Source organism: Ahaetulla prasina, chromosome 6 (assembly GCF_028640845.1).
Source record: "Ahaetulla prasina isolate Xishuangbanna chromosome 6, ASM2864084v1, whole genome shotgun sequence".
Taxonomy (NCBI): Eukaryota; Metazoa; Chordata; class Lepidosauria; order Squamata; family Colubridae; genus Ahaetulla; species Ahaetulla prasina.
Window position 1 is genome coordinate 47,284,197 of NC_080544.1, and position 13,377 is coordinate 47,297,573.

The following is a 13,377-nucleotide window of genomic DNA, read 5'->3' on the forward strand; positions in this document are numbered from 1 at the left end:
GGCCAGCCCTGCTTCTCTTGAGCCCTTTCCCTCCCTGGCACCCACTCAAAGGGAGGGGAGGCCGCACAGCCTAATTCCATGGAGCCTCCTTCTGATTTGGCAACGCCCCAAGAACAGTTTTGGAGCGATGCAAGGTCACGTAGACGTAATCGCCGTGCGCAGCAGCGGAAGAGTTGGGACAAAGCCAAGTCATAATTGTCATGCAGTGACATCTGCAGAGACTATAAATAGGAGGCGGGACTTCCTGGTTTTTTGTCTTGGACAAAGTAATGAGTTGGCGCGAGCTAATGAATTGGCGCGAGCTAACTATTTCAATGGAGGAAAGAATATATTCGTGAGTAATTCTGGCCTTATCTATAATTTCCTCGTTATCTCCAGAAACTTGGCAGGCCCGTGGGTAGACGTGGCCAGGACATGTATCTATGTAAATAAAAGGGGAAAAAAAGGAAGGCCTCTGACGGACTCTTTGCTGGGAGTATTGGGGGAAGGGAAACAGAACAGACCGTGTCGTGCCTTTGCGGCCTCTGACCCGGCGTCGGTCTCAACCAGCTCCTTGGTTCTCCGAGGAGCTGAGGGAGATGAAACGCCGGAGAAGACGCCTAGAGAGTGTTTGGAGATCTAGCCGTTCTGAGGCCGACCGGACACTAGTTAGGTCCTATAGCAGGACCTACCTAGTGGCATTGAGGGATGCGAAACGTTCCTACGTTTCCTCCCTCATTGCGTCGGCAGATAACCGCCCAGCCGCTCTGTTTCGGGTGACTCGTTCTCTCCTTCAACAGGAGGGACGGGAGGACCCCCTACAAGGACGTGCTGAGGAGTTTAACGGTTATCTATACGATAAAATCGTTCAGCTTCGGGATGGATTGGATCAAAATCGGGTAGATCCAGGCGAGAGTTCCGAGACCCGTCTTGTTGAGGTGGTTTGGGATGATTTTGACCCTGTGACTTCCGAGGACATGGACAGGTTGTTGGGTAGGCTGAATGCCACCACATGTTTACTGGATCCATGCCCCTCCTGGTTGGTACTGGCTACACAGGAGGTGACACGAGGCTGGCTCCGGGGGATTACAAATGCTTCTTTGCGGGAGGGGGTCTTTCCCACTGCCTTGGAAGAGGCGGTGGTGAGACCTCTGCTCAAGAAGCCTTCCCTGGACCCAGCTGTTTTAGGGAATTACCGGCCAGTCTCCAATCTTCGCTTTACGGCGAAGGTTGTAGAGAGTGCGGTGACATGTCAGCTACCTCAGTATCTGGATGAAGCTGTCTATCTAGACCCGTTCCAGTCCGGCTTTCGGCCCAGATACAGTACGGAGACAGCTTTGGTCGTGCTGGTGGATGATCTCTGGAGGGCCAGGGATAAGGGTTATTCCTCTGCCCTGGTCCTATTAGACCTCTCAGCGGCTTTTGATACCATCGACCATGGTATCCTGGAGGGGTTGGGAGTGGGAGGCACCGTTTATTGGTGGTTCTCCTCCTACCTCTCTGACCGGACGAAGACGGTGTTGACAGGGGGGCAGAGATCGACTCCGAGGTGCCTCATGTGTGGGGTGCCGCAGGGATCGATTCTCTCACTCCTCCTGTTCAACATCTATATGAAGCCGCTGGGTGAGATCATCAATGGCTTTGGGGTGAGGTACCAACTGTATGCTGATGACACTCAGCTGTACTTTTCCACCCCGGGCCACCCCAGCAAAGCTGTCGAAGTGCTGTCCCGGTGTTTGGAAGCCGTACGGGTCTGGATGGGGAGGAACAGGCTCAAACTTAATCCCTCCAAGACGGAGTGGCTGTGGATGCCGGCACCTCGGTACAGTCAGCTGCATATGCGGCTGTCTATCGGGGGCGAGTCATTGGCCCCGATGTAGAAGGTACGCAACTTGGGCGTGCTCCTGGATGGTCAGTTGTCCTTTGAAGATCATTTCACGACCGTCTCCAGGAGAGCTTTTTATCAGGTTCGCTTGATCCGCCAGTTGCGTCCCTTCCTGGACCGGGATGCCCTATGCACGGTCACTCATGCTCTCGTTACCTCTCATCTGGATTACTGCAATGCTCTCTACATGGGGCTCCCCTTGAAGAGCACCCAGAGACTTCAGCTAGTCCAGAATGCGGCTGCGCGGGTTATTGAGGGAGTGGTTCGGAGCTCCCACGTAACACCTATCCTGCGCAGACTGCACTGGCTACCTTTGTTTTCCGGGTGCGCTTCAAGGTATTGGTTACCACCTTTAAAGCGCTCCATGGCTTAGAACCGGGCTACTTACGGGACCGTCTACTGCCGGCCTCTATCTCCCAGCGTCTGGTGCATTCCCACAGAGAGGGACTCCTTAGGGTGCCATCAGCCAAACAGTGTCGACTGGCGGCCCCCAGGGGGAGGGCCTTCTCTGTGGGGGCTCCTACCCTGTGGAACGAGCTTCGCTCAGGCTTCGACAACTACCTGACCTTAGGACCTTTCGCCGCGAACTTAAAACCTATTTATTTCGTATGGCTGGACTGGCCTGATTTTAAATTTTAAGTGAATTTTGATGGGTTTTAAATTTCTGTAATTTTATGGGGTGTAATGTTATTTTAAATTTTCTGGCAAATTTGAATCAGTTTTTTAAGGGTTGTTTTAATTATTGTGTATGTTTCTGTTTGTATTTTATTTGCCTGTTCACCGCCCTGAGTCCTTCGGGAGAAGGGCGGTATACAAATTAAAACATTATTATTATTATTATTATTATTATTATTATTATTATTATTATTATACACCTATTTTCCAGGAAGTAAATATTGAATGTAATAGATGTGAAACGAAAGAAGTTATTATCTGTGTAATCCTCTAAATTTTATTTTTATATTTGTAAAGAATTTTGAGTCTTTTTTTATTGAACAACACATTAATTACTAAATTCATGTTCAAAAGTAAATGTTCACGTTAGGAAATGATAATTCCTTGCTTTTGTTAAATAAAAAAAATGTGATACATAAGTTTTCCCCAAAGATTCAGGCAAACAATTTGATGGCAACTGTGCATTCAGGTTCTTTGTTTTACTGTGACCAAGTACTTTGTGCACAACAATTTATGCCTTAATAAATTGCCCATCTGAAGCATAATCCCATGGGATTGCACTGAATTACACAATAATTTCTTTTTTTTCTTACTGCAAAACTAATGGATTCTCCAGAATGGCATGCAAGGTACTGCAAAGAATGCAACCAGTGTAGAGAGAATTATGACTCGGAAAGTGCTGAACTACCACCTGCAGCATCCATTATCATGATCAGCCATGCTGCTAGGGATGCTGAGAATAGGAATACAGCAGTATCAGGCAGATTGTGAGTTCCCCATGAGTTTAGGGAAAGAAAGAAGATCAAGAGCGTGTAAACCATGATTTTCCATTTGCAAATTGGGATCTTTATATCCCAATTTGAATGTCAGTTTTGGAAGACAATTTGCTTTTTTGCTTCTTAACTGCCACGTATTTTAGCTGGGGAAGTTGAGAGGGAGTTGTTGTTGGAGCGGTAGAAAGTTAGTCATAAAAACATTCCGTATGTCAGGACATCCTGCGTCTGATTGAGACTGCCTGAAGATTGTATCCAACTGTGTGTGAAGAGTTGATGAACTTGTGGGTGTGGAGCAAGGCTGTGAACTGTCAACTGGGTGTGGAAAACCTGGAAGCTTTCAGATTCGGGTTTTCCCAGCTGTGCCAACATGATTCTAATAAGTTGGAACTCTGAGGAACCTCAAGCCTCAGAGCTTTGTTTCGTTGGGGATGTTCCTTGGAACCCTGACAATGAATATATAATATGACTTTTTTTCAGTCAATATTTTGTGAGCAAGAGCTGGAAACAAATGCACTCTTTGAAATTATGATTTATTTAGCTTGTGAGCCTGGGGACTGGCTAAAAAAACTTCTTTTTTTAAAAAAATTATCTCCTGGACTAAAAGTAAAATTTAAAAAACAGGCTTTACAATTCATGTACTCTATGTCTACAATTCTGAGTTTTCTTTGCAACTCCACATTGGTTCTTATCGTGTAGGTCATCTCAGTTCTTACACCTACAATGTGAAATTTATGCCATATCTATAAATAAAATATCTCTGCCTCATTCCAATACTGGCCGAAACATTTCCGTTTTACTACAGCAATACTGTACAACGCAATTCTACCAAAACAAAAGGGGAGGGCAGGTGGGGATAGACTGCACCTTAACCTTACCTGACAATTCTTGTTCATCCATTCTAAAACATGCAGGTTTCATTGTCATTTCTAGCACTCTGATACAACCATCATCTGAAGCTAAGATCACTTTATCTGATGTGCACCAGTCAACATCAAGCACACGGAAACTGACATTTCTGCCACTCCTTAAACTGCTTACCATCTGGACCTAAAGGATGCAGAAAATCTTAGCTTTAAAATGTTTCTTGGGTACTTCATGTAAACATAAACCAAAAAGAATTTCATGGATTGCTAATTATTCTATATACAAATTAATTACTAGTATTAATTTCTGCTTTATAATTTATGGACTTTTATTTCATCTCTATAACTCAGCTTATCTGAAACATCTACTATTAAAAAAAATCACAAAAACCCTGTAATATTTTCTTCTTTCATAGTGAAAGAATATCTTATATTTCAGATAGTGATGTGTTTTTTTCATGTATTCCCTTTTTTTAACATATATATATATAACGTGTGTGTGTGTGTGTGTGTGTGTGTGTGTGTGTGTTATGCTAACAAATTAAACTAAATTTTTATGTCAGTGACTGCGTGACCTCTGCGGATGCCATATGCTAAATAAATGAAATATTGCAAAAATACCCTCTATTTCTTGTGATTAATTGAGTTCATTGGTTTATTCTGCAGGAGTCCAAAGAAACTTACATTGATTCATTTTATTTTTCTCCACAACAACCTTTAATTGCGAACTGAATTTGGGTCTCCAGCACTTTATCCACTGGAAAGAATGTTATAATAACTTGAATATTAATATACTATCTCTAATTTGATTTCTACATGTAATCAATAGGTTTATTTAATTAAAGAAGGCCTTAATTGTCTTAAGTAACATCTATGTGTTTTAGTTAATTAAAAATTATTTTTACTATATAGAAGAAAAATCAGCTGACTTGATGCCTTACCTCCTTTGTATCCCAAACTTCAGCCCCATCATTGTATATTGCTATCAGCTTTTGGTTTCCTTTCCCAGGAGCAAAGCGTATCTTCCTCACCCAGCCTCGGTGGGTGGGAATGCCCCTGGCAGAAGATAAACAAGGAACAGATGGGAAAATTGCTTATATCAGGGGTGGGAAATTTATTTTTCCAAGGGGCCATATAAGAAACTGGGACAGTTATGGAGGGACTGCTGTTGATCCCACTCCTACCACTGCTGTTGCAGGCCAGTCAGGGATATCCAAAAGCTGTAAAGTGCCTAGGCTTTGACTTTAACAACTACCCTGTTTTCCCCAAAATAAAACATCCCCTGATAATAAGCCCAGTCGGGCTTTTGAACGCATGGCAATAAGGGCTTATTTCAGGGTTATTTCAGGGTTTTAAAAAATATAAGACAGGGTCTTATTTTCAGGGAAACATGGTAGGTGGCTCACTGGCTAAGATGCTGAGCTTGTCAATCAGAAAGGTCAGCAGTTCAGCAGTTTGAATACCTAATATAAGTCTCTTGCGTGAGCAGGGGGTTGGACTAGATGACCTCCAAGATCCCTTCCAACTCTGTTACTGTTATATTATAACCCTCACCATCTAGATGGATATGATTAATCTCCCATTGACTTTGCTTGTCAGAAGCTGGCTAAGAAGATTGCTAATGGGATGACCCATTATGACCCTAGAATGCTGCAACAATCATAAATATATGCCAGTTGCCAAGCCCAGATTACACGATTTGTGATTACACGAATGTGGGGATGCCTTGATGTTCGTAAGTGGGAGGACCGGTCATTAGTTGTTGTTTTTTAGTGTTGTCGTAACTTTGAATTAACAATAAACAAATAGTTGTAAGTCAAAGAGACCTGTAATATGTAGATCACCATCAAGAAGTCAGTCACAAGATACAAATCATTTATGATTTTGTGTTTATAGAATTTTAAGCAAATTACCTGGATACTCTAGCTTTTAAATCCCAGAAGTTCAAATTGCCATCAACATCTCCCAGAACTAAGGTATCACCTTTCCAGGCAATGCATGTAATACTGCCCATACTTCCCTACAAAAATTTAAAAAGCAAAGATTAAAAATCAACAAAATAGTAATTTGAAATATACTGTATTTTTCAGAGTATAAGATGCACCAGACTATAAGACGCACCCACCGGTACCTTTTTTGGTGAGGAAAACAAAAAAATGAAATCTGCCTCTGCCTCCCAGCAATTTTGCCTCGTTACAGAAACAGCCTGCTTTACTTTCATTTTGTTTTCAGAATAGCTTGAAACTAAGAAAAAAAAAATCTGCTCCCAGCAATTTACCTCCTTGCAGCAAGCAGCAGAGGCCCCCGCAGCAATAGGCAATGGCAATCTCTGCAGCCTGAAACAGCTGAGGGTCAGGACTTGTGCTAATTATGCTGTGCTGAAGCTGAAATGGGCTGTTTCTTCCTGCTGCTTGCTGCAAGAAGGTAAATTGTTGGGAGGCAGAGGCCAAAGGATGGGAGCCAGTGGGTGGGAGGGGCTACATTTGGTGTATAAGACACACCCAAATTTTCACCCCCTTTTAGGTAGGAAAAAGGTGCGTCTTATACTCCGAAAAATATGGTACATAAACTTAAGGAGGCAGTTGTCTCTTACACACCCATCATTATTTAAATATATAAGTAAATTGGATAATCATTTAATAACATTAATTTAATCCCAACAATGGAATTTTAATCAATTTATTAATATACATAACTGGCCAGGGAAATGTATGGACAAGCAATTGCACTTTTAAGAGTAGCATGAGGCAGTAATTCAAGTTAAACATTATCTATGAATCTCAGATGCATTTGATACAACACAAATACATGTTAGAGAACTGTAGTGAGATTTTAAAGGTAAAGCTTTCCTTGTCCACTCGTGTCCAACTCTAGGGTGCTCATCTCCGTTTCTCGGCTGACGGAGCCAGAGTTGTCAAAAAAAAAATTCCGTGGTCATGTGGCCAGCATGACTTTAGGCCAAAGGCACAAGGAATGCTGTTACCTTCCCATCGAAGTGGTACCTATTTATCTACTTGCATTTGCATGCTTTCAAATTGCTAGGTGGGCAGAAGCTAAGGCAGGAACAGGAGCTCAACCCATTGCATGGCGCTTGGGTCTTGAACCCAGGCCGTCAGCTTTCAGGCAGACAACCTAAGCATCTTTAACTGCTGAGCTATTGCACTCAGTGAGATTCTATGAACTTGGAATTGACAAAATAAGTGTAACTGATGTAATAAAGTGAATGTACCCACAGTATCAGATTGCCCAATGATGCAACCTTTCTAGATTACTTAGAGCAGAAATTCAGATTTACTTTCAAGATTGTGTAACAGGAATTGAAGCCACACTCTGTAGTATGACTGTAATGGGCAAACTAAAACAAATTTATGGAAAGCTGAATTATTTTTATTTGTGTGTCAAAAAGAAGATACTGCAAAACTTTCCTTCATTTTCTCTTTCATCAGTAGGTAGACAGGAGGTAAAGAAAGTAGGAACTTTCATTACATTTACTTCAAACTTTTTAGTAAATCTAGAACTATTGAAAACAGACATTCAGCAATGAACTTACATCAGGAGGAATTCTTGCACTGTCTTTGACTGAATTTCCTTCCACTGTCAAGTGATAAACTTGTCCATCAGTATCTGTAAAAACAAAGTGCTCCCGAGCAGAAATATTCTGACTTAATTCAGATTTACTCTCTGCTTCCTGCAACAAGCTTTAAAAGAGAAAGCAGTGAGTGTTTCATTTAGTCTACATCTGTAATATGGGTGCATATGCACAAATGCTTAAAATATACATCACAGGAAAGTAATCATGTATTAAGCAATTTATCATAAAGAAAAATTATATTACTATTGCTGTAAGCCACTAAGGACTATCATATGATAGGCAACCATATTTATTTGAAAAAAATAAGTAAAAATATATCAAATACAATCCGTAATTTTTTTTAAAAAAGTGGATTGATAAAATTGTATTTCAATATTAAATTGTCCCTTTATATGAAATAAACAAAGGATGTATTTTACTGCAGCACTGTACAACGCATTTTAACATTTAATTATTTCTGTTGCTGTCCAAATGCTGCAACATTATCAAGTTGATAGCTGATTTAAATTACAGTCCAGCTAAACTTTTTATTTTCATAGTCCAGAACTAGTGAAATGCTAGAAATGCTAATGGGGAATAATCCTCTCTGACAAATACTTAATATGAATTTTTATTTAGACTGCTATTGATACCTGATCATTGAAGACTCCAGACTGCTCTGCTCTGTATCTGATACCACTGTTTGCCTCGCCATCGCCTCACGGGCTGCGAGCTGCTTTTTTCTTAAACTCTTCAGATTATGAGAAGGGGACCATTCCTAAGAGAAGAAAACCCAGAACTTTCCACATATAAAGTTTTATCAATACAAATCTCACTCAAATGTATTTGGATAAAAAAATGAATACTATACAAGTCACTACTGCAGTTTTTCTAATAAACTGAATTCCAAAAAGAAAATAATGTATGTATTTATCCAAATGGATTTTAAGAATTCTTCAACCAAACTTCAATTCATACAAGAATAGCTAACATATACATACATACATACATACATACATACATACATACATACATATGAAAAGCTAGATAAAATTTCTATCTTACCAAAGCAGTAATTGTAGGGAAGTTTTTAGACATTTCTCTGAGAAGAGTACATGTCCTGATATCCCATAATTCCAAAGGCTTATCTTTGAAAACAACTGCCAAATACTGCCTAAAATTGGGGGGTGGGGGAGAACCAAGGTAAGAAACACATAAGAAAATTTCATAGCAAATATGATTGTACTTCATCTTGTTTTATTTACTGTCCTTGAATATCTATTTAAGGGCTTTATATAAGTAACTTATATATTTATTATGCAAATATAATTTGTATATATATTTATATCCTTATATAAGTAATTCTAATAGTTTTTGATTTGGAGCTGCCCAGAGGTGATTTTAAGTAGGTTGTAAGCTAATTAAGATAAACAATTTACCAACACAACATTGCTCCTAATAACTAAATCCTATGACTTTGCTGATAAAGGCCTAAAGAAGCTTAAATTTACTTCTTTAAAGAAATGAAATTAACAATAGTATAGCATTTATGAAAAACAATTTACAAAATCCTAACATCTAATACATGTTAACATGGGAAATGAAGAAAACAAGGCATATATTTCTGGATAAATTCTAGTATTACCGTATTTTTTCAGAATATAAGATGCACCAGAGTATAAGACGCGTCTTAGTTTTTAGGGAGGAAAATAGGAAAAAAAAAATCTGCCTACCAGTATTCATCCGGCTAGCATCAGCTTCAAAAGCACAGATGATTGTCAGAGGGAGCTCCAGTGACTAAAGCAGGCAAAACGTGGAAGGGGTAAGCGAAAGTAGCAGCTGTTCCGGGTAGCCATTCTGGACACTGTGCATCGCCTTTTCAGCCTCCAAATGCATCATGTTTTCAGGCGGTGATGTGCTTTGACAATCCCCGCAGCCTTGAAGGGCTCTCAAGCAGAGTGTTTGGAGGCTGAAAATGTGATGCATGGAGCCCGAAACAAGAAGCCATTGTCGTTGGCAATCTCTGCAGCCAGGAATACATTCAGAGTATAAGATGCACCCATATTTTCAGCCTCTTTTAGGAGGGAAAAACGTGTGTCTTATATTCCGAAAAATATGGTGCTTTGAAATAGAACATATTTACTGTCATATTATTGCAGAAAGCAATAGGAAATGGCTCTAAAGTAGGGATGTCAAACTTGCCTCATCACATTGTCATGTGACATATTGTGATTTCCCACCCCTTTGCTAAAACAGGAGTGGGCGTGGCCATTGCGTGACGCATCTGGCCCACGGGCCACGAATTTGACACCCGTGTTCTAAAGAAAGGGGAATAGAAGAATAAGAATAATAATTCTATATGCTCTTCACCAACAAACCACTCAGTATGTGAATGATAGACAGTGCACCAGTTTTTCACTTGAACATTCAAATTTATTTGCTTGAAATAAATCCATTCAAAGAGGTTAAACAATAAATTCTATATAAACATAAATAATTAGAGTAAATTTCTAAAAGAATCTTACATAACTCACTACAGAGACCTGCTTACTTCAAGTGGGACACCTTTATCATTTCAATTGCTGGTTCATCGTTGCCTCGCTCACCACGAAAGGCAATGCTCCTACCTAGGAAGAATATGCACAACATATGTAAACTATCCAACACAAGCAAACCTGTTGTGGCCTATCTTTCAAATTCTTATTTTAAGTTCCATAACATTGTTTTCTGTACTATAAATAACCCCCAAACTGAATTAGTGAACATGAAATATTGCTAAACTTTTGGCTCTAAGCCATCCCATTTTTCACATTTACTTTATTCCCAATTTTAAAAGCTCAGTGTAAATTATAATATGCAAACACTTTCTCTGTGATCTTGGACTAATCCTATCTGTTCAATCCAGACAGGTGGACAGCCACTTGTCTGAAATGATATAGGGTCTCCAGCTTGAGCAGGGGATGGAATAGAACACCTCCAAGGTTCCTTCCGGCTCTATTCTAATTATATTGATTCAATCAGTTCCCAGTGCTGAAAGTTTCTTAAGTGTCTTATTCACACAAGCTATTTTGTTATAGACTCATGACATAATAATTTCTGCAAAAAGTTACATTATGATCTAAAGATGACCCAGACAGCAAGCAGAGCTTCTCTTCATTTACAGTAAATGTTGCTGCATCCATTACATTCATCATACTGAAGAGCAACCTCTTGTTCTCACTGATATCTATATATCCCAATTTACAATGAGTTTCAATCATTCTTTCAGAATGTTTTGCAGAGAATTCAATATTAATAGCCACTAGTTCATACACCAATAACTGTATGATTCTCCCATGCTTATTTATGAAAAAATGGATACACCAAACTAGAATTATCCTTTTTATGTCCATCTTTCTTTCCTACCAGTATTATATAATATAAAATATACATAATATAAGATACATAATATAATAATATAATGTTTGAAATATTGTGGAACAGATCTATCAGAAAATATAATGCCAGTTTCTATTTCATCACGTTTCTAAAACTGTACTTTCTTTTGGTAGCAGTTTTCTCTAATTAGTGAGATCAACATACAACACAGCAGTTACTGTGTTGGAAGAAAATTAAATTCCAGCCAAATACTGTAAATTTAAAAATCATCCAAATGAATTTAAAACTTAATCCATTTGAAAGCTTTGGTGAATATAAAGTGACATTTCTTAGTATTTGCTTCTTGCTTCTTAAAAAAAAATAAAAATGAAAGGAACTATATCAATGTAGGGCCAAGCTATTAGTATATGAAAACCATTGTGGCATAGTGAAAAAGTCACATCATTTAAGCATAAGATCAAGGTCTGAATCCTAATTTAGACGCAAAGACAAGTGGTGAATGCACTGAGCAAATCAAACATTTTAAAGGTCCAAGTAATTATGCATTTCCATATGTGCATCCACATATGGAAACATCTTTATATCTCCCACTGTTATCAGTCGAGCAGAAGCTACAGCATCAACGCTAATATGCACAAAGAAGAATTGGGTATTTAAAATATAATAATGTTTTAACAATATATTTATTAAGTCTAAGAAGTACTGAACTAGCAAGCTTTTAAAATTAGTTTTGAATGTATTCTCAGAGGAAGCCATAATGCTTTTCATGTAAACAGTGTTCAACAGTTTTGCAGATAATGGCAAAATCTTCCAACTTGTGTCTTGAAGACAAAATATGAATTTAAAATATACTGAACTTGCTGAGCTATAGTTATCTAGAATTTTTAATCTGTTTTTTAAAATGCATTAGCCATTGTCATCTATTTCTGCCATTGTAATGTTTTAAATCCATCAGACAGAATTCAGTACAAATCCACTCTGCACAGCTACATTCCTCTATCTTATTATCAAATATTATATTGTGCAAAGAATTTACCTGTGGGAAGATCAACCATTTGCAATTCGTTTCTCACTAATCCCAAATTATTAGGTGTAGATGTAGCAAATGAAAGGAAGCCATTCAAGCCTGTCCATTCAATACCCCTATAAAGGAATAATATCGAAGTATATTATATAAGCATTTCTAAGTATAGGAAATAGTATAATTTTATGGGACAAGGAGCAAAAATACTCAATATGCATTGGAGGGAGAGTAAATATACTTTACGACATTCAATGTTTCCCTTGAAATGAAAAAAAAAATCTTACCATGTCATGGATTCACCATAGAAAAATATTTATACAAAAGTTATGTAACAGTAATATAGAATATTTTCAACAGTTTAATTCCAAAAGGTCATTAAAAATTAATTCAAAATTCCAAGTAAAAAAAAGAACTCCCATTACTTTAAAATTGTTCTGTATAAATTGAGAATAGATAATATTTAAAAATGTTGTAAAACCACTGGATTGATACTAAATAATTACACTATTTTCCTTTAAATAAGCTGCGTTATTACTAGCAGTAACACAGCAGCTAACTTAGCAATAATTTAAAGAATATAGTATGATAAGTAGATATAAGGCAAGGATTATTAATGTTACTTTACATATACCGTGGTATATATTTTCCATTAAAACAAGAAGTCTCAATAATATAAATCTATAGATAAATACATGGATGGAAGCAAACTATCATATGCATATGTATAATTTTCTTGCAAAAATAAATATAGTTCATGAATAATTTTCTTGCAAAAATAAATGTTGTAATTCATGTACAATTTTGAAAAAATGACTATTTCTATAAAGGAATAATATTGAAGTATATTATATAGGCATTTCTAAGTATAGGAAATAGTATAATTTTATGGGACAAGGAACAAAAATACTCAATATGCATTGGAGGGGGGAGTAAATATACTTTACGACATTCAATGTTTCCCTTGAAATGAAAAAAAAAATCTTACCATGTCATGGATTCACCATACAAAAATATTTATACAAAAGTTATGTGAGTAACAGTAACACAGAATATTTTCAACAGTTTAACTCCAAAAGGTCATTAAAAATTAGTTCAAAATTCCAAGTAAAAAAAAGAACTCCCATTACTTTAAAATTGTTCTGTATAAATTGAGAATAGAGAATATTTAAAAATGTTGTAAAACCACTGGATTGATACTAAATAATTACACTATTTTCCTTTAAATA

The 13,377-nt window shown here is 37.9% G+C and overlaps 1 protein-coding gene across 1 annotated transcript in view; it reads right to left on the reverse strand.

Moving 5' to 3' along the window:
- Positions 1–13,377, reverse strand: part of WDR11 (WD repeat domain 11) — a 66,518-nt gene that overhangs the window by 21,843 nt on the left and 31,298 nt on the right. Inside the window, exons 12-19 of the mRNA XM_058187917.1 lie at positions 12,164–12,270; positions 10,301–10,376; positions 8,815–8,923; positions 8,403–8,527; positions 7,729–7,876; positions 6,092–6,198; positions 5,120–5,234; positions 4,191–4,362 (exon numbers count right to left, since the gene is read on the reverse strand). Of these exons, the coding sequence (XP_058043900.1) occupies positions 4,191–4,362; positions 5,120–5,234; positions 6,092–6,198; positions 7,729–7,876; positions 8,403–8,527; positions 8,815–8,923; positions 10,301–10,376; positions 12,164–12,270 (959 nt within the window). The remainder of the gene's footprint in view (positions 1–4,190; positions 4,363–5,119; positions 5,235–6,091; positions 6,199–7,728; positions 7,877–8,402; positions 8,528–8,814; positions 8,924–10,300; positions 10,377–12,163; positions 12,271–13,377) is intronic.